Here is a 26,779-nt window from a genome sequence, read left to right on the forward strand (position 1 = left end):
TTCTTCATTCACTTGCTAGCTAATAAATTATCTATATGTATAGTATTTAACAACCTGTTCTGAGCATTGCTGGTGAATTAAAAAGTTACCTTCTACAGGGAATCTTAATTCTCTTGGAAAATGCCTCTCCAAGAGATGTCTGAAATACATCTCTGATGCAGACAAGGGCAATATTGAGTCAATAATTAAATCCCTGAAGACTAAGGCCTCCCATGGATATGATGGAGTGCTTAGAAGAATATTAAAGTACTGTGCTGCACATGTTAGCCCTGTATTTAGCCATATTTGTAATTTTTTCATTAGGAATGGTCAGTTTCATGAAGGATTAAAATATTCAGTAGTAAAGATGCTTTATAAAAAGGGATAAAGGGACAATGTAGACAATGTAAGACCTATGCCATCATTGTTTGCTGAAGTTATTGAAAATGCTTTGTCTGTAAGGGTAATTTATCATTTTATATCACACAATTTGCTATCAAATGTAAAACTCGACTTTAGAAGTCCTTTAACTGAAAATGCTGTATTCTTTTTGTGAGCTACTGGATGGGTTAAAATAAAGATTTTGAATGCTATGCATATTTTTGATTTAACTATAGCAGCTGATTGTGTTTATCACAAAATATTGCTCCAGAAGTTTAACCATTACAGAATACAGGGAGTAGCTCACAACTGGTTAACTTCTTTCTTTAGCAACAGACAGCAAAACGTCATTATTCACAATGTTGAAAATGGCTGTGATGTGGGGTCTGAGTAGGGTACAGTCAAGTGAGGAGTACCACAGGGATCAGTGTCGGGGCTACTCCTGTTCCTAATTTATGTAAATGATATGCCCTCCAGTATTACAGGTAACTAAGATATTTGTTTGCTGACAACACTAGCTTGGTAGTAAAGGATATTTGAAACACCGACACTTTCAAATAGTGCAGTACATGACCTAAGTTCATGGCTTGTAGAAAATAAACTAATGCTAACTCACAGTAAGGCTCAGTTTTTATTGATTTTACACACAATTCAACAAAACCTGATGTTTTAATTTCACAGAATGGGCATATAATTAGCGAAACTGAACAGTTCAAATTTCTAGTTCAGATAGTAAACTGTCATGGAAAGCCCACATTCAGGATCTTGTTGGAAGACTTAATGCTGCCATTTTTACTATTCAAACATTATCTGAAGTAGGTGATTGCTCAGCACAAAAGTTAGTCTACTTTTCTTATTTTCATTCACTTATGTCATATGGTATTATATTTTAGGTAACTCTTCCCATTCTAAAAGGATTATTTGGCTCAAACAGAAACTGATGGGATTTTTCAAAAACTGCTTACTCAAATTGAGGTACCATTTAACACAATGTTATACATTTCAAGGAGACCAAAGTTTTACTGGATATGCATGACAATGGCCCAGGTACTAGACCTGTTTAATTTTACTGAAGAAAAAAATTATCTACAATGACCAAATATTATGCATGACTATGCAGAGAAGCCAATGAAATATGTAAGCACAGGGAAAATAGGAAAGAAGATACCTTGAAACTTAACATGGATAGTAGCTATGCAGAATCACTAAACAGTTTATCTTTGACAAGATGACGATAGTTAAAATTCATCGTTGGCAAGAATTATCAAATTGGTTCAAATGGCTCCTAGCACTATGGGACTTAACTTCCAAGTTCTAGGGGACTGATGGCCTCAGAACTACTTAAACCTAACTAATGACATCACACACATCCATGCCCGAGGCAGGATTCGAATCTGTGACCGTAGCAGTCGCGCAGTTCCCCAAGAATTATCACTACTTATTTGTAACTCCAGCCACATCATTTTTCTACAGTAAGTTGGTCACTCTCAGATGTCTGACTCAGTCAGCAAGACTCAACAGAGCAGCAAACCCTCTGAAGATGTCCTGCACAGTTCTGGATGAAATGTTCGGAACAAGAGTTTCATGGACGATGACCTTATATGCTGGAATGTTTAACAGCAGTGACATTCCTATTTTCCACAACATTTAACATCTTGGTGGTGGTGGTGGTGGTGGTGAATGTGTCTCCAGAATCCTACAGCAGACCAGGTAGCAGGGAAAGTGATTCACCCCAAACCAGCAAGTCTTGCCCTCATCTGAGTGTGCAGCAAGATAAGGGAAGGCAACAGGGTCATAAGAAGCAGCATTAAATGATCCTATAGTTCTGTATATTTGACTGACAATGGAACAGCCAGTTTTTTGGAGGTTTATACATTCTTTATGCAAAGCATCCACCCCAATATCACTGACTGCTCAGGGGCTCTCCCCATGGGTGCCTCCCCGCCAAAGCAAGGGCCACTTGGCATGGCAGCCATTACTCAGAGGTCCAATGTCCCAAAATGACAAGCAAACACTACTTGGAATACATGGGGAGGAAACATCTCAGGTATCAGAAGTTTGATTCCTGTGGTGTCTGCGGGCTCAGCCAGATGGGAAAATTACAATCTCACCACAGACTGGCTACAAATATAGTGTGGTGTGGGAGGGGAGGGGAAGGGAAGGTCTACACCAGGGAAGGAGGAGTAAGACAAGTCCATGCCACAGATGCAAGGAGAGAGTTCTTCCCCAAATGGCCCACACTACAGAGAAAATTAGTAAGTGGACACCAAAACCCATAGGAGAATCACTAATACCAAACATGAAAAGTGAAGAAAATGCAGCAAGGGGAGAAACTAAAAGGAACACAAGAAATCAAGTGGATAGCCAGGTTGACAATAAGTAGTAGGGGGGTGAGGGGCAGCATGGGAAGGAAGAATGGGCTGCAATGTCTGAGCCCCTTATGCACCATGCATGGACCCATGAAAGAGACATGAGCCACCAGCAGTGTGAATTACAAGTACAGTTTTCTACTGTATTTTTACCAGTATCACTGCAGATTCTAATGATTGCACAGAATATAAGCTACCACTGATTTGTTATTGAGCACTATAAATTACTTCATACCATTTGTATGCCAATGTCCTCTCCCTTTTGGTGGCAAGGGATCATAGTAAAAAAACTGTCAGCTTGTGTTACAATATGTGTACATGTCAACACTTGCAGACTAAGATAAGCCAGGAAACTTATCTTTGAAGATGTTCTCTTCCAATTGACCTACAAAATACAGGTGTTTTACAAAAAAAATGGAGACAATACATTATCATGCCTAATGGTTTAGGAAACTTATTGGCATTCTAAACAGGTTCCAGTCTGAATATATAAATATAGATCCATTATGGTTCAAGGGAATCTTACCATTCTTCCCATGTGAGGATGGCAAGCTCAGCTAACAATGATTGAGATGGATAGTGTTTATGCTCTCTTCTCTTTAGAATCAGAGGTTCAGTATAAACAGGGGAGGTGTGCACATTCATCCCCATGCACACCAAATCCACTCGTGGAGGATGGAAGCTGTGCTAAGAGGGGCACTGTTGACCTTTGACATAGTATTGCCATTGGATAACCAAACTTTTACCACGGGAATGGCCTGATCAGCCAAGAGGGTTAAGTGTTTGGCAGTAATGCTATCTTTCAGACACCCCCCCCCCCCCCCCCAAAAAAAAAAAAAAAAAAAAAATTGTCCATGTGCAAATGCACTGAGCAACAATGCCCTCAACTAAAAGAACATTGTTCTGATCTCTGACTTGCACAGATGCCATTAATAAAGGGCTAGCATCTGCACGTATGTTTAAGAAAGTATTTCTTGTACCATATCTTTGTCCACCCCTGTACTTCAACTTTATGTTTTGACTTTGGTGAAATGAAGGTGCACTAAGTATGTAATGTTTTATGTGCTTGAGTGGAAAATTTTCAGGTCACTGGCAGAAGTATATCAGGCTGAGAAACAAAAATCTTAATTTATACACACTAATATGTAATTTTAAAGGATACTTTTTGCTTCTCTAGGAGGTACCGATATTTGGTAAGTGTTTAATACTTTCTCACTTTTTATCATGAGTATCATCTGTAAAAAAGATCAGTACTTCAGTGAAAATGTTCAGTAACTTTTATAATACTTAGCACTATTTGTAAAATATTTCTTAATTTTCATATGATTTAAGTTTAAAAGTTATTCAATTTCAACTTTGATTTGCTTCCTTTAATGACTTAATTGCTGCCAAGGATCAGTTCGTTAACAGTACTAATTTTTACCTACACAGTGAAAATATTCCTTTTTCACCATATTCAGATTTCAGAATATCTTAACTGCTACATTTGGATCACAGATCATTCTTATTTTGACCCTAAAAATGGTTTGCAATAAGCTAAATGTGGAAAATATAGTACAACATTGAGGTAACTATTACCAAAAACTATATATATATATATATATATATATATATATATATATATATATATATATATATATATAGAGAGAGAGAGAGAGAGAGAGAGAGAGAGAGAGAGAGAGAGAGAGAGAGCAAACCGTAAAGGTTGCCCAGATGGCAACAAGGCAACAAAGTTTCAGCCAGCGTATCCAACGTGTAGCTGGTGCATCACACTTTATTTCTTCAGTTTCTTCAGTATCTTCTTCTTTATACTGCACTTTTGAACTGGAACAAGACAAAAGTAACACTTGTCACTAATGATAAGTTTAGCAGTAAATATGATTTACTTTACAACAAAATTTATGGACAATATAGATGAGCTCTAACATCACAGAATAGTTTAGACATGTGCACATCATGTTTATGTGCAAAATACTGGGAAAGTCTTTTACAATTGTTTTTGCCTTAAAAGCTTTCATATAGCAAATAAAATAAGTGGAAAGTCTTCAGACTGTTAATCATTTCTAGTTAAAAATTGCTTTATTAATTCAAAATTAAGACATTATGGAAATTCATGTTTAGTGTGTTTCAGAGCCTTTGCAAATAAATGGAGAAAAATGTTAAACTTTCTGGATGTACAAGCTAAAATAGTCTGTCAAATGTTTCTTAGATTGATGTGGTATTAAACTAGAGATTTCATACTATCAGTTGCTGAAAGAATACTGTGTTTAGAAATTATACAAAGTGACTTAATTGTGAAAGAAAGTAACGTACAGAAGTTTGACAGAGGTGTGTGTAGATTGTGACATTTATTCTGCAAATATTTGTAAATCATGTGTTGCCACTTGGGCGTTTGTTATTAGGCACTGTTAATACAGCCTCATTAGGACATTCATGAAAGTGAACCTGTAAGGTTCAGAATTGGTCACCTAATAAAATATTTTAACTGCTGACAATTGTTAATGAACACTAAGGAACTTTCAGAAATGTTTCCTGCATCACTAAGTGCAGTGTATCTTCAAGTTCATTTTTCCAAATGTCCAGTACAGCTACATTTTGTAACAACAAATTTCCCATCTGTTTTCAGTTCCCCACCAAATCTTATGAAGCTAGTCTAAGTATGGTAGCAACTGTTGCTACCCATTGTCACAGCTCATCAACATTTTCCAGAAATGGAAGACCAAATACTCTAACATAACCCCATACACAGACATCTATTTGGTTAAATAAGGTGATTGTGGTGGTCAAGAGACTGTTACATCATATCTAACCCATATTCCTACAGAGATAAATGACAACTTCACAATGGAATTGTGGTGGTGCACCATCTTGCTGATAAATTCTGTGCCCATATACTGTCTTAATTGAGACATTAGATAATTTTCAAGTACATCCAGGTTCAATATGCCAGTTGACTTTAAGAAAAAATAAGAACTAAAATATCTTACAGCTTACAGCACAGAAAATATTTACCCTAAGTGATTCCAATACATGGTTGATTAACAGTTTCTGCTCACCCCACATCAAAACATTATGCCAATTCACTTTACTGCTGGGACTGCTGGCAGCTCATTGAACAATTTTATTAAGAAAATTGTCTTCAGCATGCAATTTGTTAAACATCCCTGCATACACTGAGCTCACTTTCTTTTGTTGTTTTCCCTCAAATCTTCAGTGGCTGGACACTGAAAAGGGTGAAACTACTAGGTAATCATTCCTTTTGCCCTCGAACAGACAGGGCTACATGACTAGATCAGAGAGCTTACAACACAAACCCCTGGGGAAAAGAAAAACATCTACCAATGTCAGTGACCAAGGTAAGAGACAGAAGACAGGAAGAAAGCCAAGCAACATGCCACTTCTAAGGAACAGCCAGAAGTTCAAAGTGGAGTACATGGAGGGGACATACTTCCCCCAGCCCCTGCTACTTACCAGTGGTACTCTACTCCAAGATTGCCTGGGAAAGACTAGCAACACGGACAGCTAGAGAATCACAGAGAGAGAAGATAAATCAGACTACATGAGGAGGAAGGGAGAAGAGTAAAGAGCAGGGAGGGTGAAGATCAACCTGGACCACCAAACCCAGACAACCACAGCCCAGTCTGAGCAGAGGCAGCAACAGTTTTCTGCCAACCCCTCAATGGGCCAATATGGTTGTGTGGCCCATTCTTTAAGATTGTGGTAAAAACCCACTTCACAAAAATACGCAAAGGTCAGCCACTGGGGCATTCTCTCTATAAGGAAGATTGAGAGTCCACTGCAAGGTGGCTAGGTTGAGCCAGTCCAGAAAAATTAGGACCACTGTGACAGGGGCACCGCAATGACAGGGCGGTGGGTCCTCACTACAGAGGAGATGATCATGAATTAGCAAGTATGGCTAATATGGAGCCAGTAGAGAGTGGTATAATCCTTGTGAGAGGCCTGCTTTAAGAACTTCCACAGATTCATAGTGTTCTTTATCACTTTTAGTTTGGTGAAGTCAGAGTGAGCCATTCTGTATTCCAGACATCTAAAACTTGATGGCATAGTAACAATTGGTCTGTTTCCAGACTACTGATCTTGAGTCTTTACTGGTAGCCTGTTTGGCTAGGCTATGTTCATTTTCTGGAATCTAGATGTTGCTCATGGTCCAGACAAAGGTCACTGAGCATCCACACTGTTCAAGGGCATACAGGGAATCCTGGATAGCAATAACCAAGGCATGACAACAGTAGCACTGGTCAGGAGCTTGCAGCCTGCTCAAGGAGTCCATGCAGATGAGAAAGGACCCACCAGTGTAGGAACAAATATGTTCCAGGGCACAAGAAATGACTATGAACTCCACACTACAGCCATTCACAAAGAGCACAGTTCTGTATGTCCTGTAAGAATATAAGCAAAATCCACATGACCAGCAACAATTGAGCCACCAGTGTAGATGACTTCTGAACCCTGAGATACACGAAGGATGGAGAAAACTCAGCAGTAGAGAGCCTCAGGATAAATCTATGCTTCAGGACCTTGTGATAGGTCAAGATGAAGCTATGGACAAGGCCACCATTGCAAGAGATGGATTACTGAGTTTGGATGCTTAGGGGAGCTGTGAACATGGGTAGCATAATTTACAAGCTGCTCTTGGTGCCTGATCCACGATGGAGGGATCCCAGCCCCCACGATTAAGCTTCTCTCAGCGCTAGTTCAGAAGGCTTCTGTTCAAGTTAAACCCCACAGCAGTTTATCAGATTCTGTATCCACAATGCTGAGGGTGATGCTGAACTGTATGCCAGACTTCCATAATCGAGGTGGAATTTTATCAGGGCTTTGTAAGGCTGCAGAAGGGTAGTGCAGTCTGCACCCCAGCTGGTGTTACTCAGGCAGTTAAGTGTGTTAAGGTACAGCCATCCCTTTTAATTAAGCTGGCAAAGATGGGGAATCAACAAATAAAGGCAAGTCTTAAAAGTGGTAAGTCTCCACCACATTGAGTAACTGGACGCTGAGGTAAAGTTCTGGTTGGTGTGAATGGTATGACTCAACAGAAGTGTACAATTTTAGTCTTGGCAAGGGAAACCTAGTCATGCCCATGGCTGCATCTTTCATATGGTGCCTTGCAGTCTACATTCTGTGACACCCACACTAGAGGAGTAATATTGGAGGCAAAAGTCATCAGCATGCAAGGAGAGGTACTGAGGACCCCACAGCTGCTGCTAGACCATTGATGGCTACTAGAAAGAGGGCACTCAGTATAGGGCCTTGCAGGACCCCATTCTCTTGGACATGGAGGTACTGTGGGAAGCAGCAACTCTAACCCAGAACATTTAATGCAACAGGAAATTCTGAATGAAAATCTGGAGCAGACACTTGAGACCTCACTCTTGCTAGGTAGCAAGGATGTGGTGTTGCCACAAGCCTTTCGCAGGTCAAAGAAGATTACTATAAAGTTTTGACACTAAACAAAAGCTGTTTGGATGGCAGCCTCCAGGTATTCCAGATCAGTTGTGGAATGGCCTTGGCAAGAACCACCCTGGGAAAGAGCCAGAAGACCCAAGATTCAAGGAACCAACACAGCAGCCCCTCACCATGCATTGAAGCAACTTACAGTTATCACTCAATAAGTATCACTAATTTTCTCTGTATCTCTAGATGGTGCTTACCCAGTTTCAGTACTGGGACGAAAATGATTTCTCAGCATTGCCATGGGAATTTGCCCTTGCTCCAGATGCAGTTAAAACTAGCAAGGATATGATGCCAACAGTCTGTTGGTAAGTACTTTGTCAATATGGTTGCAGATGCAGTCCAGCCCTGGAGCTGTATCAGAACAGTGGGTTAAGACACCGACCAATTCCCACTCACTGAAGGGAGCATTGTATGGCTCCCGGTAGCAATTATTTAAATATAATTGCTTTCACTTTAACTTCTGTTTTAGGACTCTAAAGCCATGTTGCTCAAGAGTCAGTGTTAATTATCAAGTGCAGAGCAAAATTTACAGTGATGGTGGCTGGGTCAGTGTTGACTGTGTCATTCGAGTTAATACCAGGTACACCTGCAGCTGTCTGGTATCTACAGACACATGGCATCTTTGCCCAAACCTGCAGAGGAGAGGTACATGGGCCTATAGTTTAAACATACTGTTCCCAGCATTTTCACTTCCATCTTTTTATTAGGCAGTGGACCCATGTACAGAGCCACTTAAAAGCAATATGGTGATCCATTGATGGGCACCACTTAACAGCATTGGAGTGCGTGCTCAAGATCTTTAATAGCCTCTGCAATTTCTGAGTATTATGAAGGTTACCCCAGTCCTCAAAATTTAGCATTGGCTAAAAAAACTTTTACGTATGAATACAACCAACTGTGTTGCTGCAAATAGTGGAGAAATGAAATTTATTGGCCCACTACACAGAAAATATTAGGTACAGGAAACCTGTAAGTATTTGTGTTAAAAAACAGCTATTTAAAACCTAATTGATTAAAGTGAAGTCCTGATTTTTAGAATACAATATTTTTAATTTATACTACATTACACTAAATGTATCTTCCACTACTGTGTTACATCTATAAAATCTAGTAAGTAATACCAGTATTTATTAGTACATTGTACACTTTCGTGTGTACTTCTTACAACCAATATTTCTTTAGTATTCTATGCTTAGGTACATGTATAGTGAAGTAAGGGAACATGGAGGTTTTTTGATAATTTCATGTATGCATTTATAGTTTAAGTATTGTGGAATTTTTTCCTTTCAGTAACAATTTTTGTATAGAACCAGAAAATTGACAGAATGACTGTTCTGGCCAATAAGTTAAGATGAGTCACAGGAAATTCCAAGTTTTCTTTCATATTGAAATTTATGAAACTTTTCTGTAGCACTAACTTCACATTGCAGTGGTGCCTACGACATGTACTTTAAGTAAGCTATTGGGATTTGATATTTTGAAGTACAGATACTGAAACTTAAGGCTGATAAGCATTTCAAATTCACAATTTTTTTATACTTTTTGATTTAGCCATAGAGCAACAATTTGTACAGATGTTAATTGTTGGTACAATGTTTCTTACCAAACATACACATTTTCACAAATTTTACAGCTCTTAGTCTTGCAATATTATGTCATTCCATTTGTTAATACATGGGATAGTCATCACTATTGAAGGAATATTTTTCAAATATATATTTACAGTGTAATAGCTTGGCTGACATTACAGTTTTCACATCTTTAGTTTACTGTGGCAGCCTGTTTTGCAGTTTAGGCCCTTATATAGCATATATCAAAATCCTATGTAACATTTACAAAACCTCCACAGCCTTTGTGAGAGTTGCTGATAATACTTATGAATTTTCCATTGAAAAGGGTGTAAAGCACGGTGATTCTGTATCTCCTTAGAAAAAGCCATGTACACACCACACACCACAGAGAGAGAGAGAGAGAGAGAGAGAGAGAGAGAGAGAGAGAGAGAGAGAGAGAGAGAGAGAGAGCAGTTGAAATAAGATGAACATTGAAGATCACTGACATAATGGAAAGAGTGAATGCATTGAAATGTCAGTGGGCTGGTCATGTTGCTCGAACAAAATATGGTAGGTGGTCTAAAGAAGTCCTACACTGGAGTCCAATTTATATAAAAAAACCTAGAGGAAGACCACCATACAGATGGGACAGAGATATAAGGAAGGGAGTGGGAAGCTCAGGATTGGAAGAAATGGAAGATCTTAGTGGGATGCTTTGTTACATGTTGACTCAAAGAAACTACATCATTAAGTGATAGAACTGGCTGATGACATAGCATACTACTGTGTGTGTGATTTTTCATTTAGGTATATTATCTTGTGTCTAGTTTCATGATCAATACTTGACTATGTAGAATACACATTATGTATCATCTGGATCTGACATTATTCCATAATGAAGGACTTTTGTTTTGTGACACAAAAACAAATAGGGTCACATGTCCATGTTGAAACTACAACACTAAGACAAAGGGGGGAATAAACCTATGCATCAATCCCTATCAACAGTAGAGAAGACAGCTAAATACAGTGACAAGGAGAAAGCTGTATAAAATACACTAGAGAAACAGAGGTCCTGAACTAAAAATTAGATGCCAGTGCTATGATGGATACAAAGTAAAAAACAACCAACAACCCACACATCATTCACTAAAACAGTCAATAACAGCAAACAAATTAGAACATATGGGGGCTAAAAAGTGAATTGTCAGGAAGTGACAGATCAAAGGTTGATCACAGTGAGAGCAAAGTGGTGGGGGAGCACCAATTAATTGGTGATGGCTAAGAAAACAATACCCTATATACAACCTAGTTAAAAATCAACTTGCAGTAAGATGGCCAAGAGAAGGTTGTCCAAGCCATTGGGGAGGCTTAATAGCCTGCAGTTTGTTTCCATGAAGGGAGGACCAGTGGTGATGCCAAAGTGACATCTGCTGACAGACAACACAGAGATCAGATAGCACATAAAAACTAGCAGGCAGAGGTACAAGGACTGCACCCTTCGTAGCAGTGTCAGCAGCCTCATTTCTTGTCGGATCAACACAACCAGGAACCCACAAACAAACGTGGCTCCATCAAGAGTGTGCAAGTGACAGCTTTTCTGGAGCCATTGCACTAAGGGATGGACAGTGTGCAGCAGAGATCTTGAAGGCCACAGAGCGAGCAGATGACAATTGAGAAGCCTGTGTCACTGGATGTACTGCATGACCCGATACAGGACAAAGAGCTTTGCTATAAATACTGAGCAGTGTTCTGGAAGCTGATACTAAAAAATTCTGGCACCAATGATGAAGGCACACCTGACACCAGTCAATCCAAGAGCCATCAGTGTATACAAACATACTATGTGACATTTTGTGCGAAGGTTGTGAAAGCAATAGAGCAAGGGTGGAGTAGTGTCCTTAGTAACTGAATGAAAGCCAAGGTGAACACACGCGACCATATGAAGCCAAGGTGGTGAAGTGTTCATACTCATCAGGAAAGTCACAGGGAGCACAAAGTTAAGCTGCCGGAGCAAGAGTCAAAAGCAAACTCCAGGAGATTGCAGAGAAGAGGGATGCACCCCATACTGGTGATCAAAGCCATCATTGAAGGAGGAATAGAATGGGTGGCCATGCATGGCACACAAACAGCATGCATATCTGCTGAGATGGTAAGCTAGCAGAAGTTCAGTAGCTTCTGTATACAAACACAGAACCTAACTAGTGTAAAATGCACAAGTGGTCAAATGGACTCCATGATGGTGAATAGTATTTAGACAGTGTAAGAGGAATGGATGTGCAGAGGCACAAACAAAACACCCATGGTCTAATTTCAAATGGAAAAGGGACCAATACAGAAGGAGCGGGGTGGTTTGATCTGCAGCCCACTATGTACCATTAAGGACACACAGGACATTGAGGGACTGCATACAGTGGGCTGCCAGGACACACACACACACACACACACACACACACACACACACACACACACACACACACACACGAGGACCAAGAAACTTTCCTATCTTGCAGGAGCGCCAGGATCTTCATAGTTTCAATGAATGGAAGAGCAACACACCCAAGATGTAAAGATGGTGAAGAAACCAATTGCACACAAGAAATTCAAATTCTTTTGTCAGTGGAAAAATTAAAGCCATTGTCAATGCTCCATGAGTAATAATTATCAAGACACCATTGAGGGTGCCATTCAATGACTAGTATGGGGAACTGCAATAGATGGCAAAGTCGTTAACAAAAATGGAGCCAGATAGCCCTGACAGGAGACAGGCCATAATGGGGTTAATGGCAACAGCAAAGAGGACAATGCACAGGATGAAACCTTGAGGCACTGTTTTCCTGGATAAAGGTGTTCAACAAGGCAGAACCCACACATGCCTCGAAAAGTCTGTCTCAAAAATTCCTGAAGGAAATGAGACAGGTGGCAATGGAAGCCCTACATTTAGAGAGTAGAGAGGATACTAGTCCTAAAACAGGTATCTTAGGTTTTCTCCAAATAGAAAAACATTCCCATAGTCTGGGATTTCCACAGAAACTGCAGAACAGCACACTAAATCCACACTGTGCAGTGGATAGTAAATTGCGAGACTCGACACCAGCATAGTGGTGAGGAATGGAATGTTCTGCAGTGGTAAGGGAAACATTTGTAAGATATTCTACCTGATCACAACTCGGGAAATTTTCATCAAAGGTCACCAGGGAGGCATGAAGCCTCCACTCTGCCTTAGTAAACTGCAATTTGGGTGTACATGTAGGTGGGGTCACTGTCAGCAAACAGATACCACACAGGAAATTTAAGTATGTGTCAGAACAGACCACTCACTCCAGAGAATGGGCAATCTGGGAAGAGCAGAAGGATAGGTCCAAATGGGAACAGGTGTGCGAGGAGCCAAAGGAATGTGAGTGCTCCTGTGTTAAGGCAGGAGAGGTTAAGTTGATTGAGGTCAGCCAAGAGGGCACCTTTGAAAGGTTCTGGGAGAACCCCAAAGGGAAAGGTGCACGTTAATGTCACCAAGCAGCAGAAAGGGGTGAGGTAGCTGCCAAAGAATCTGGAGGAAGTCTGCCCTGGTGACATCAAATGATGGAGGGATATAAACAGTAAAAGGATAAAAACCGTCAACGGCAGTGTGGGGGAGGGGGGATGCGGCCAGGAGGAAATGTGAGCTGAAAGTGGTTATGAGGAGCAATTTTGTTTCCTGGTGGCAGAGAACAAGTGGATGTTGTGAGTCTAAGGGCGGCCATAAATAATCTTTGTTGGATCTAAGAACATGAATGTTCCATTGGAGGAGAGTTAAGGAGAAAAAAAAAAAAAAAAAAAAAAAGGTTGTCACAGTTGCCATGTGCCAGCCTTCAAAGACTCGCTGATACAGGGTAGAGGCAGGGGCATCCTGCACCACGAGGTCTACAGAAGCATTGTCACCCTATGAAGTCCAGGGCAGTGGCACGGTAGTGTGCACCAGTGCCATGGAGGTAGGCCAGACAAGGGTATCATGTGGCAACACCCTCCAGGAGGATCTTCAAGTCAGTGAACAAGAAGACCATTTGCCTTTGACTTCTTAGAGCCTTTTCACTTGGTAGAGGAAGACTCAGGTGTTTTTTGGCTGCAGGGTTGTAGGAAATCTTCACGGGAGTGTTTCTTCTGTCCTTTCCAGCCTGCCAGTTGTGTAGCTGGTAACTTTGCACAGTGAGGTAAAAGTCTGGTAAAATGTTACACAGTTGGGGAGGAGACTGGGATTCTGCCACAACACTGGGTGATTTCACAACTGTGGTGCTAAATTTGAGGTTGCACATCTGCATGGCCAAGGCCATGTCCTTTGTGGAGCAAGATGTAGCAAGAACAGTACTGTAGGTGCCAGATAGTATAATGCGCAGTTTCTGACTAGCCAACAACTTGCGAGTGACCAGGTAAGGTTTCCCAGATCTCCTGGACAGCCCACTTATCGAGATACATGGGACAATCACAGGAGAGGACAGCATGGTTGCTGTTGCAGTTGATGCAGCATGGAGGAGGAGGAGGAGGAGGAGGAGGAGGCAGACAATCATCCTAAGCATCTGTACCATAGGTTTCATTTTCCTGGGTGTCAACAGGACACTAGCCTGGTTGTAATGATACTTGTAGCAGTGCATCAGCTTCAGAATATATGGTCTGACAGTGATAACTTGATAACTTAATAACTTGCTTTGATCTTTGATGTAAGAACCTCTATCAGAAGTGAGGTAGAGTGCCTGTGGACACTAAGGAGGCATCTACTTTTTTTCTCACCCAATGGACTGCAATGACACCCTGATCCGTGAGGAACATTTGGATTTCTACCTCTGTCAGATCATCAAGCAGCTTAGTGTAAATAACACCACATGAAGAATTCAGTGTTTGATGGGCCTCTAACAGGATAGCCATGGAGGAGCAAAGCTGCAAGAAGCAATTGCACTTTAGAATCAGAAGTAGTCTCCAAAAGCAAAGTGTCATTGCATAAATGAGAGCAGAATTTCAGAGCCAGCAATTGCATCAACATCTTTCTGAGTAAAATGGATTTACTGCTGCAAAGGACTGACCATCTTCATTACATGAAACCATGAGGCACTATGGTGCAGCTGGGAGAATCTTCCCATCATTAGCCTCTTTCTGTTTCGTAGCCATTGGCTATGAAGGTTATTGGCTCATTGTGAGAAAATCCCACGATTGCCAACGTCTCCAATAGCATGGCCCTTCCAACTGGAGACCCACTTCAGAAAGGGCTCATCCTCAGATCACACCTATCAAACACCTGACAGAGGAACCAATTGGCAGTTTGGGAAGGTAACAGCTGATGCAATCACCCCTCCCTGGGCCTGATGCGTACTGGTGGTATGTGCGAACCCTACCTGTCAACCCAGGCCTGGGAATTGTGTTACCCACTCACCTGTTACACAGCAGACATGGCCTGCCTTCAGGAGCACACAGGGAGGAGAAAGAGGAACCTCAAATGCTGAAACGGAGGAAGGACAGGAGAAGATGAACAAAGAAAAAGAATGAAAACCTTGAAGAGTATTCTGATATTTACAACTGAAAATGCACACTACATTTCCAAAACCAGCCCAGACATTATCCCCATGGGAGGAAAAGAACAGAAAGACTATAGACCTGCAGCATGGAAGAGAAAAAGTGCTGCAAAGGCAGATGTCCTGTGGTAGTCAAGCACAAACCTTTTCTTTATATTTAAAATTTTTGAATTAACAGTTGTGGACATCTTTAAGGGCTGCATTAGCTTTCTCTGTCATTGTTTTAACTTATGTTGCTGTCATCATGAAAACTTTTGCCTTCACATTTGATACTGCGAAATCATTAATATAAATAAAGGAAAGATTCAGCTTAATACACTGACGAATGTATGCTTTTGTTACCCTTGACTTTGCCACCACCACCACCACCACCACCACCACCACCACCACATTATTGTACACTAATTTGTACATATGCCCCTCTGGTAAAACTGAGAACATAACCTAACAAAGCAAATCTGTAACTACTTCTAGAAATTTCTTACCTTGTTGATGGGACTGTGAGCATTGTTGGTCCAGGTACAATGATACTTTTTGTTGCAACAGCTTCAGGAAAAAGAGGCAGACTCCTAAATTGCAGAAATAATGTATGTTACTCCTACTTTAACATTTAATAAAATATGTTCAAACATTTTAATGGTTAAGTAAGAAAATTTCACAGTGCATCATGTTATTACTGCCAATACAAACTAAAGTACATACACAAGCCTCCCTTTCAGAACTAGTAGTACTAACCAGTAATTATGTCAATTTTATGGCTTTGAGAGAACTCTGTGATACAGTATATGATGTGCATGAACAGAAGGCATGAACAGAAGGCAAGCCTTATGTATGGTAGTTCAACAAAACTTACAATCTGCAGCATTGTCCTCAGAAATGATCATGGCCCTTTGGTTCAGAGTCAAGTGGAAGGACTGAACTAAAGGCAAGGTTCTATGACAAGTGAAGACACAACTTTCTGGAATTGTGCCGTAGGGTTGAAAATTATAGGGTCCCCTAAATGAGTCAGGTATGCACTACACATCAGAAACTACTACTCAGGTAGCTGACTGGGGTGTACACAAGGGTCTTTTTGATTAGGCAGCTCTCCATCCTACCCAGATAACAACAGCTGTAGGAAACCAGAAGTATCTGTAAGATTAAAGGACATGCCTCTCACAGCTGAGTATTAAAATCCTAATGTTTAACAGTCAACACATTTCCAAGGATGTGTCAGAGTCTGAAGTGCTCCTGGAAAGCACTGAAGTTCACATAATACTAGGTACAAAAAGCTGGTTGAAGCCTGAAATTTATAGATTTTGTGGCAAACTAAGTGTATATCAAAAGAACAGGCAAATGGAAGATGGAGGTGGTGTATTTCTCACAGTAAAACTCAGATCCACACAAACTTCTTGTGAGATTGATTGGGTGGGTCTCACTATCAGTGGTGAGCAGAAAATAATTGGGTACTTTTATGACCCATCAGACTCTGCTCCTGACGTAAATGAAAACTTTAGAGAAAACTTCAGTTTAGTTGTACTTAAGTTCCCCAATCATACAGTAACCATCAGTGGTGTCTCTACTCATTCAACAATTAACTGTGAATATTTCAGTTTGTTAGTGGTGGATGTGGAACATCCTGTGGAACATTAACTTCTCAGAAAGTTACCTACAACAGGTAGAAAGGAACCCCACTCATGATTGAAATATGGTGGCTCTAATGGCAACAAATAGACCTGACCTCTGAGGTGGTCTACAGCTAAACTAGTATCAGTGACTATGCTGCAGTTGTGACAAAAATGGCTGAAGTACAAAGGACAATGAAATCAAGTAGAAAAATAGTTCAGTTAACTTAATAGAAGTCAGCAGTTCAGCTAGAGGAAGTATGGCTCAAGTTTAAAAGGATAGCTAACTATGCACTGGATATATATATACCCAGTAGAACAGTTCATAACACGAGTGAGCCTCTATAGTATACAGTCACTGCAAAGGAACTTCTGAAGATATGGAATACTGCATAACAGATTTCAAACAAAATGTAGGACTATAGATACACTGAATGAAAAATGTTTGGTTGTCAAGAGCAAGGCATGATGCCTTCTCTGACTACTGTAGAAGAATGATAAATGATCTTTCACAGAACACAAAGAAATTCTTGTCTATGTAAAAGCTGTTACGTGTATGGTGTCGATCCACGGATCGATAGGCCACAACATACACTCCTGGAAATTGAAATAAGAACTCCGTGAATTCATTGTCACAGGAAGGGGAAACTTTATTGACACATTCCTGGGGTCAGATACATCACATGATCACACTGACAGAACCACAGGCACATAGACACAGGCAACAGAGCATGCACAATGTCGGCACTAGTACAGTGTATATCCACCTTTCGCAGCAATGCAGGCTGCTATTCTCCCATGGAGACGATCGTAGAGATGCTGGATGTAGTCCTGTGGAATGGCTTGCCATGCCATTTCCGCCTGGCGCCTCAGTTGGACCAGCGTTCGTGCTGGACGTGCAGACCGCGTGAGACGACGCTTCATCCAGTCCCAAACATGCTCAATGGGGGACAGATCCGGAGATCTTGCTGGCCAGGGTAGTTGACTTACACCTTCTAGAGCATGTTGGGTGGCACGGGATACATGCGGACGTGCATTGTCCTGTTGGAACAGCAAGTTCCCTTGCCGGTCTAGGAATGGTAGAACGATGGGTTCGATGACGGTTTGGATGTACCGTGCACTATTCAGTGTCCCCTCGACGATCACCAGTGGTGTACGGCCAGTGTAGGAGATTGCTCCCCACACCATGATGCCGGGTGTTGGCCCTGTGTGCCTCGGTCATATGCAGTCCTGATTGTGGCGCTCACCTGCACGGCGCCAAACACGCATACGACCATCATTGGCACCAAGGCAGAAGTGACTCTCATCGCTGAAGACGACACGTCTCCATTCGTCCCTCCATTCACACCTGTCGCGACACCACTGGAGGCGGGCTGCACGATGTTGGGGCGTGAGCGGAAGACGGCCTAACGGTGTGCGGGGCCGTAGCCCAGCTTCATGGAGACGGTTGCGAATGGTCCTCGCCGATACCCCAGGAGCAACAGTGTCCCTAATTTGGTGGGAAGTGGCGGTGCGGTCCCCTACGGCACTGCGTAGGATCCTACGGTCTTGGCGTGCATCCGTGCGTCGCTGCGGTCCGGTCCCAGGTCGACGGGCACGGGCACGTGCACCTTCTGCCGACCACTGGCGACAACATCGATGTACTGTGGACACCTCACGCCCCATGTGTTGAGCAATTCAGTGGTACGTCCACCCGGCCTCCCGCATGCCCACTATACGCCCTCGCTCAAAGTCCGTCAACTGCACATACGGTTCACGTCCACGCTGTCGCGGCATGCTACCAGTGTTAAAGACTGCGATGGAGCTCCGTATGCCACGGCAAACTGGCTGACACTGACGGCGGTGGTGCACAAATGCTGCGCAGCTAGCGCCATTCGACGGCCAACACCGCGGTTCCTGGTGTGTCCGCTGTGCCGTGCATGTGATCATTGCTTGTACAGCCCTCTCGCAGTGTCCAGAGCAAGTATGGTGGGTCTGACACACCGGTGTCAATGTGTTCTTTTTTCCATTTCCAGGAGTGTATGTGTATTATGTATTCGAGTTGATCTTTGTACACCCTCTGGGACCTCAGTTCTGGCCTAGTCATCGACCCGCACGTTTGTCGTGTAATGAAAGTATTTATGATTAGAAGAGAGAACTGTGGTCATTACCTTACCACCTTGATATCTCCTTCAGTGGTGACCCCGAAGTTTGAATAATCTGTCGAACCGAGTACAAAGTGACGACCGCGCCAGCTTCCGCGTTCCACGTGGACCTTTCTCCACTACACAATGGCCTTCAACATGCCGCCACCGCCACTGCCCCATTTTCATCAGCAACAGCAACTAAATTCAAGCACGCTAACTGTAGCCTGTGCCCATCATGAATTTTAGCAGTCTTATAGCCTCAAGAACCCAGGGACATTGTGGGGCAGCAGGTGGTTATTAATGATGTTATTCAATGAAAATGTTTTGTATGGGGAAAAGATACAATTCCCTGCCATTTAACCGTATGTGGGGCTGCGGGTGGAATTATGTTGTTTAAATGTAATGTAGAAACACTTCACAGACGATTAACCATGTCGGGTGGCGAGTGGAATTGTTATTTAATGTTCCTATTATTTATGCTGTCTTGCCGTTCTCAAAACTGGCTCTCTAACTACAATATTGGCAACCAGAACGTGATTAGCAAAACGTGGAGCCTGTAATTAGAATTCCTAGTGCCCACTTCATCTGAGAAAAACACTTATAGCTGCAGCTTATAGCTCTGAGAAATTAGGATATTGTCTGGGATTCATAATCAAAAAACTATTTTCTAAAAATTGCTCAGTATATTCTGAAAGTCACAGATAAAAAAAGGAATCCACACAATCCAACTGCCAGAGCAGTTGAGTCTAATGCGCTGGGGTGACTAACTGTCTACATTAAATATTTAAATGAATGCTCGCCATAATTTGATGATGATCATCAAACACCATGCTAAATAATGGTAGAATGTCTGTCCCGCGACGGCACGTGAAAATACGACATATGAAAACTGAAGATAAAGTCATCCCAGAATTAACACTTCTCGAAAATGATTTCATGGTTACGTGTATCCCGAGTAACTTAATACGGCATCCGAGGCTGTTTATAGCAATGATACCGACGCGACGCGACTCCCGACACAGATGGTCTGCTATTTAGCGTCTGGAGAGAACTGGGGCCTTGCTTCCTCACGCAGCGTTCTTATATATAAAGCCGCGGTGCGGACGGCTAAGGGAACGCCTGATCAAATCGGCTCTCCCAACTGGCACTGGGCTAGTAATGCACCACATTAAGTTATTGAATGAATCATAGCTTCTTTTTCTGATGGCCGATGAAGCTCTCAATTTAAATGTGCATTCAGCACACAGGTAAGTCATCTTAATAAAAGTTTGACGCGGCTAAGTTAAATATTTTGGGCGAGAGAATTAATTTAATTACACTACACGCAGTAGACGAGCTCTGAACTTGCCCTTTAGATATACGCTATCACTATAGTTTTATAGTTATTCAATTGAAATTTCTCACATCTTTATGATTATAGCGGATCTCCATTCTACTTAAACTTCCTAGCCTTATTTATTAGCCTACTTTATCTTGCTTCCTTAATTTAAGACAAAACCAGAAAATTATGAATTTCAACAAAATTTTTAATTTGTGAGATCCAAAGTACTGTTTCTATTAAATTATTATGGAAAAGGAATCTACATATAAATTTTTAAGTCTCTAGCTTTTTTGTGTTGCGCCAATGATTTTTACAGAAAAACGTCCAAATTTTGAAAATGATTAAAGTTATGGAACTGATATTCAACACAATTTAGTATTACTCCTGACATGCTAGAACCGTTTCAGGTTATTTACTTGATTTTAAAAGTATTGCGCAACATTTATGACGTAAGAGCTAGTTACAGCAGACTGGCTGGCACACAATGGAAAGACTTATGTGAATTTACTACGGCGTGAGTAGGCTGCTTCCTACAACATCATCAGGTGCAGTGGTTTTTAACATGACACCAGCGGTCTGACTCCAGCTTTGTTAGCCCTGAAGTGCTTCAGTTTCCGCCACACACCTGTACAAGAAACCACTACACACTGATACCGAACTTTAATGCAAGTACTGTAAATAGTGGGGAGCATAGTTTTCATAATGTATCACAACAGGACGCCTTTTATAATGTGCAAGCTCCACATGTATATCACTCCATGCCACTTCCACACTCTACGTGAATGACATTCACCAGCCTGTGACTCCGAGTGTTGAGTGCAGTAATTTGAGCGAGTCAGGTTCCACCAAGCTCATTAGTTACTCTGTGGTGGACAATTTCACTACAGATGTGGAGGACCAATTGCATAATAACCTGTCAAGCAACCGCCGTGACCACTTTGACCTTCCGCCGCAACAAACAGTCCCACTTCGCTCCATGTTGGGCTTCCTGCTAACTGATTTCGTTCTGTTGCAAATGACACTAGAAACTTATTTTGAACCACAATGTGTGCATGTGTGCAAATGAACACCCCAAGACAAGGGGTTGTTTCATTTACACCCTTTGTACCACCCTGAGACTGTGTCCATTATGAGTGACTATCCTAATTTTTTTTTCCTCTGCTGCCAGTAACAAAATTGGTTTATTTCAACCATGGGTGTTACAGTTCTGACCATCACAGAGGCATCAAGAGTGTGAATTGTGGACTACAGGAAGTAACAACCTATCACATGTCTATGGTGGAGTTAAGCAGAATTGTGAAATTTGGTGCTAGTAAATTCTCACCTTAAACCTCACATGAACTTCAGAGCTCTGACTTTTCACTCATGTTGACACCCTGCTGTTTGAAGTTTTTCCAAGCCTAAGGGTGATGATAAAATGACTTCAAAAGTTGCCCTTTAATTCGTTTGTGCAATTTAGTTCCAGTGTGTTACTTCAATTATTATTGAAAATTTACTATTATTATCCATCTGACTGCCTTCAAACATATAGCTTCAGACATCTTTGAACAGTTTTCACATTAAAGACTTGTAAAAGAAGAATTTTTTGAAATATCTTCCACTAGTATGGTTTTGATAAAAGCAACAATGCAATCATTAAATTCCAAATTTTATGGAGTGGAAAAGCAAGAAATGCTTCTACAAATCTTAAACATCCTCAAAGCTGTGTGATTAACAGAGTCATATCCCACATTTTTAAATAATTTTAACCACCAGTACACAAACTTAATTATCTTTTTCTGTTTCTTTTGAACTTAAACTTTTGTAGCTAGACACTAGAATTTGACAATTGTCTAAAATGACTATGCAGATATCAATTTCTCAGCAAATTCTCAAATTTTGAAGGCCGGTAATATCCAAGGCACATACCTGTGAGATGTTTTTGCAATGTGTTTTTCATAGCCTCTTCGGAAAGGTGCCAAGTAGGGATCCTTCTTAATTTTCTCAGGAAGATCATTCCAAGCTGCCAAGGCGGCCATTGGTAAATCACTGTCAACATTTTTTTTAATCAAATGATTCAATTGGAGTCCAATCTTAACTGACTGCCATGAGACTGGCAGCAACACAGCAGAGCTACCTGTTGCTGCTAGTGGCTACATGGCTGTCAATGTTAATCTAGAAGGTAAATTTCCTAAATTATAATTCTAATTTATCACATTGTCAATAGGGATTATGGAGCCAATGGAAATATTCTTTGTTCTTTGTCTGTGGATGATTTCATGCAGTGATATTTGACACTTCATGTTAACAAATATCGAATTTACATAGTGAAAAAATAGTGATATATATCAATATGTATGATTGCATTTATAGTCAGTCCATTACATATATTTGCTAGCTACAAAAAGGTAGTACATGTACATCTATTTTATAGAATTTTCACAGAAAATGTTATTTAAGTACATTATAAAAATTTATACCGACACTAATTTATTTCAAGATTCTTTAACACTAAGCGCAAATATTGATCAGATGTCTGATTTTCTTTTAATATGGGACACTTTCTATAATATTTATACATTGTGGTAAACTGTTTTACAGAATGCACCTAGCATTTACAGGTTCTTTGTTAATTTTAGCCTACTTCATTCTATATGATAGTTTTTATTCTTCTATTATGTTCATGATATTCTTTGTTTGGCAATGCAGTGCAGTTTTAAAGTGATAATTGTTTCATATGAACAGTTTCAACCACAATGTGTGAGCAGATGAGGACACTGACTGTTGAACTTTTTAGCTGCCTGAATATATCTGCAGAATTCTCTAGGTGATACTTTTGCAATGCATTGTATGACTCTTGTGATCTTGTGTGTGCACATTTGCAGCATTTCCCCAAGCCAGGATGCCATATGAAAGGTGTGAATGGACTAGTTCTTAGTACATTGATTGTAGAGTGTGTGTTTACTGACTGACATTTTTCTCATCAGAAATATGCTTTAACCTTTCTGCTGCACATGTTATGTGATTCTCCCATGTCATACCAATCCACTATTACACTTAGAAATTTATAGCTGTCTGTCTCCTTTAGTTTTAGGTCTCCAAGCCTGCCTGACATTGTCCAAAGTGTGTGTTTGCATGTATCTGCATATATGATGTTTTGTTTCCATTTATAAAGAGATCTTTTTCTTGAAATAATTGTTTCCACTTTTCATATTTAGTGAAGCCTTCTCCTGCAGGTGATCTGTTTTAGAACTGGTAGCAAAAAAATGAAGTATCATCTCAATGCACACACTAAGATTGTAAGACCAGATGTTCATACCAAGAGAAATTAATGTTTGTTTATGAGCCATATATAACATTGCACCTAAATGCAGACCCCACAGCAAACCTTATCTGTTACTTGTGTTTATAGGAAACTCCTAATAAAGTATTTGGTATTTTAAAACAATGTTTAAGCCACCTGACACTGACTTTTGGTTATAATTTGCATTTTTTTTTTAAATTCAGTGCATATTACTGAAATGTACAATAACCCAATAACATTATGTAGCTTTGCATTTGCTATGCGAATATTAGCTGGTGCAACAGAGATGAATACAAGGAAATTGCATACCACAGCTACTTTCAATCAAGTTTTAAGGTATGGTATTTTTTTGGGGAAATTCAAGCAATATATTGTGCATACTAAAGTTACAGAAAAGAATAAGGAACATGTGTACTGCTTATCTAAGGACATCATGTCGCCCACTATTGGAAAAACAGTTATTAACAGTTCCCTCCTTATACATCTAGGATATCTTTCTACACAGCAATTTAGAGTTATTAGAGAAAACTGTTTCAATCACACATATAACACGAGAAACAATTTTATGCTTGCCACTCATCACTTAAACCTATATGCGCAGTCTCCTCAGTATATGGCAATGAAAATTCATAACAAGCTAGAAGGAAAGAATGTTCCGAGTATGAACCTAGACACACTGAAAACAAAGCTATATGATATACTTGTCAAATGCTGCTACTACACTGTTGAGGAGTTCATGAAGAATGAACTGAACATTTGAGCAGGATAAATTTACATATAGTCCTTTGTGTAAATGTAGCTGTCCTTCACAAAAGGGAGGGAAGAAAAAAGTTTATATCAATGTTAAAATTCTTTGTACCGATTAGGCCTAAGTTGTGTTATCCATTTTTTGACGTGTCTCCTGTACACTAATCATATGATTAGAAATATTATGCTACTTTTTTTACTCGAGTGGAGATTTGAACCCAGGACCTTTCGTTCCACAGTTGCTCGCGCTAACCACGGGACTGAGATGAATAAAACACTATTACTATTAAAATTCTATTTTAGGTAATGAACATTTTCTAATGATTGCCTAGCTCTATTTGTTTCTTCTAGGCCATATGTGGCACTGTAACAACTACACATGGTATGGCCAACTTTAGTTCTTACTAAAAAAGAGTATCTGTTACATACTTTCAATCTAACACCAAACAGAAACACCCTTTAGAGTGGAGATCAAAACTTAAGGGCTATTTTGAGTTATTTATGTAGGTCTTTAATAGTTCTTTAACTTTCTTACCTCGGACTGCTAATTTGCATAGACTCTCCACTTGATTCATAATCTGGCACATGCTTTCCTGGATGTTCAGCCATTTTCTGGTGAAAGGATAAAATTTATTTACTATAGGTAATTTTTCAAAACCGTGGAACATGACATGCTAGCATTACACAACACTTCACCATACATTGGCCATCAGGTAGCTCAATCACGTAAAACTCAAACATACTATATGAGGCAGTGAAAAATAGGTTTCAGTGAGTTTGAAGACTGACTTGTACTATAGTTATGAAAACTATTTGTACTATAATTTTCTGTATTTTCTTGATATACAATATGTTTTGGCATGTAAATTCATAAGGAACAGAATTTCTAACATTTTGAAAAGTTCTCTGCAGTGAGCCCACTTACTGCTTTTCATTATAATTTTTACTGCTCTCTTTTGCATCTTAAATTCCATTTGTAAATTTTGAGCATTATTTCCCCAGAAATTTATACCATAACTGATTCCTGACTGAACATAACTAAAGCATACAATTCTCAGACATTCATCACTGCATGCAGATGAAAGTACCAAGTGCATATTAAAACAAAGCATTGAAACAAATCCAAATTAACCAAATATTTGGTCAACCACATTTGAAATTTACATGTTGACCAAGTGTAACCCTTCAAACATAAAAGTATATTTCTCAAATGAACAAAGCTAATTTCAACATGAGCAGCACTGCAAATATAAGTACTGGATGTATGATAAACAGCTTTTAAGTGGCATCAAGTATAGGTCAACAAGGAAACAATAAGTACAACTTTTATTCAATGAACAACATATATAAACTATAGCAGACAGTTTCTAAGGATGAATATTGTTTCCCAACTGGCAAGGAATCAACACAAAGGTGTTTTTTGTTGTGTTAGTCCTGTATCAATGTGTAACACCCAGTGTCTTGTGGTGATACTGCTCCTATGCACACAATTCTTAGCAATGTGATTCTTTTCTGTATATCAAATACCGAATACTATTTTCAAGTTGCAGAAATAGGGCAGAATAATAAAGTAGAAGTAATGTTTATTTTAAGGAAATTTAAAAGTTGCATCTCCTTACAGTAGCAAAAGATTTCATTCATCACTTGTGCACATAAGGGAAAATGTATTCATTCCATACACAATCATGGAACAAGAACAAATTTAGACTTTCATACTAAGGAATAAACAACAATATCTGCCAGATTAACTCCGTAAACAACTTGCCCAAGAAGATTAAAGAGAAAAATACATTTATAAACAGACAAAAGAATACCTTCTGAATAATGTGTACAACAGCAACATTACTGGAAAACAGTAGATGTTAATGAAAAAGTAACAAATTCAACACTTGAATTAATATATTTTAATAATTTTATTGTTCTCACATGAAAATAATGCTTAAGATAACGAGTTCTTAATACTGATACTGAGCAGACCTAAGGAAGGGTACAATGCACAAAACTTTTAGGAATGTACATTGACCAAGACAAACTGGAAAGACCACATGACCAAGCTCTCCCAGAGACCTTTTGCTCTGAGAACGACAGTATTTGTGAAGTTCCTTCTTTAGATAGTGCTAGAATGGCTAATTTTGATTATGTCCAGTTTCCTTTAGCATATGGAAACTTTCTGTAGCAAAATTAATAGATGATTAAATGAAGTTTTTACATTACAGGAAAGACTATTTGAACCTTTTCACATAGCTCTGCTAGAATGCATTGCAAGTCTCTCTTTAAAAGGTTGTGTTTGCTTACTGTACCCTAGCTGTACACAACTGAATGTGTGGATACAAATAGGCAGGCTACAACCTGCAAACCAACTGATTATCACAGTTGGTAATCCTCATATCTGAGCTGCATGTAAATAATC

General features: G+C 40.0%; 1 protein-coding gene across 1 annotated transcript in view; it reads right to left on the reverse strand.

The window, feature by feature from the left end:
* Positions 1 to 24,978, reverse strand: part of LOC126249441 (P protein) — a 68,912-nt gene extending 43,934 nt beyond the window's left edge. Inside the window, exons 1-4 of the mRNA XM_049951095.1 lie at positions 24,905 to 24,978; positions 22,248 to 22,367; positions 4,427 to 4,553; positions 3,892 to 3,964 (exon numbers count right to left, since the gene is read on the reverse strand). Coding sequence (XP_049807052.1) covers positions 3,892 to 3,964; positions 4,427 to 4,553; positions 22,248 to 22,367; positions 24,905 to 24,978 — 394 coding nt within the window. The remainder of the gene's footprint in view (positions 1 to 3,891; positions 3,965 to 4,426; positions 4,554 to 22,247; positions 22,368 to 24,904) is intronic.
* Positions 24,979 to 26,779: the final 1,801 nt, after the last annotated feature.

Source organism: Schistocerca nitens, chromosome 3, assembly GCF_023898315.1.
Source record: "Schistocerca nitens isolate TAMUIC-IGC-003100 chromosome 3, iqSchNite1.1, whole genome shotgun sequence".
NCBI classification, from domain to species: Eukaryota; Metazoa; Arthropoda; class Insecta; order Orthoptera; family Acrididae; genus Schistocerca; species Schistocerca nitens.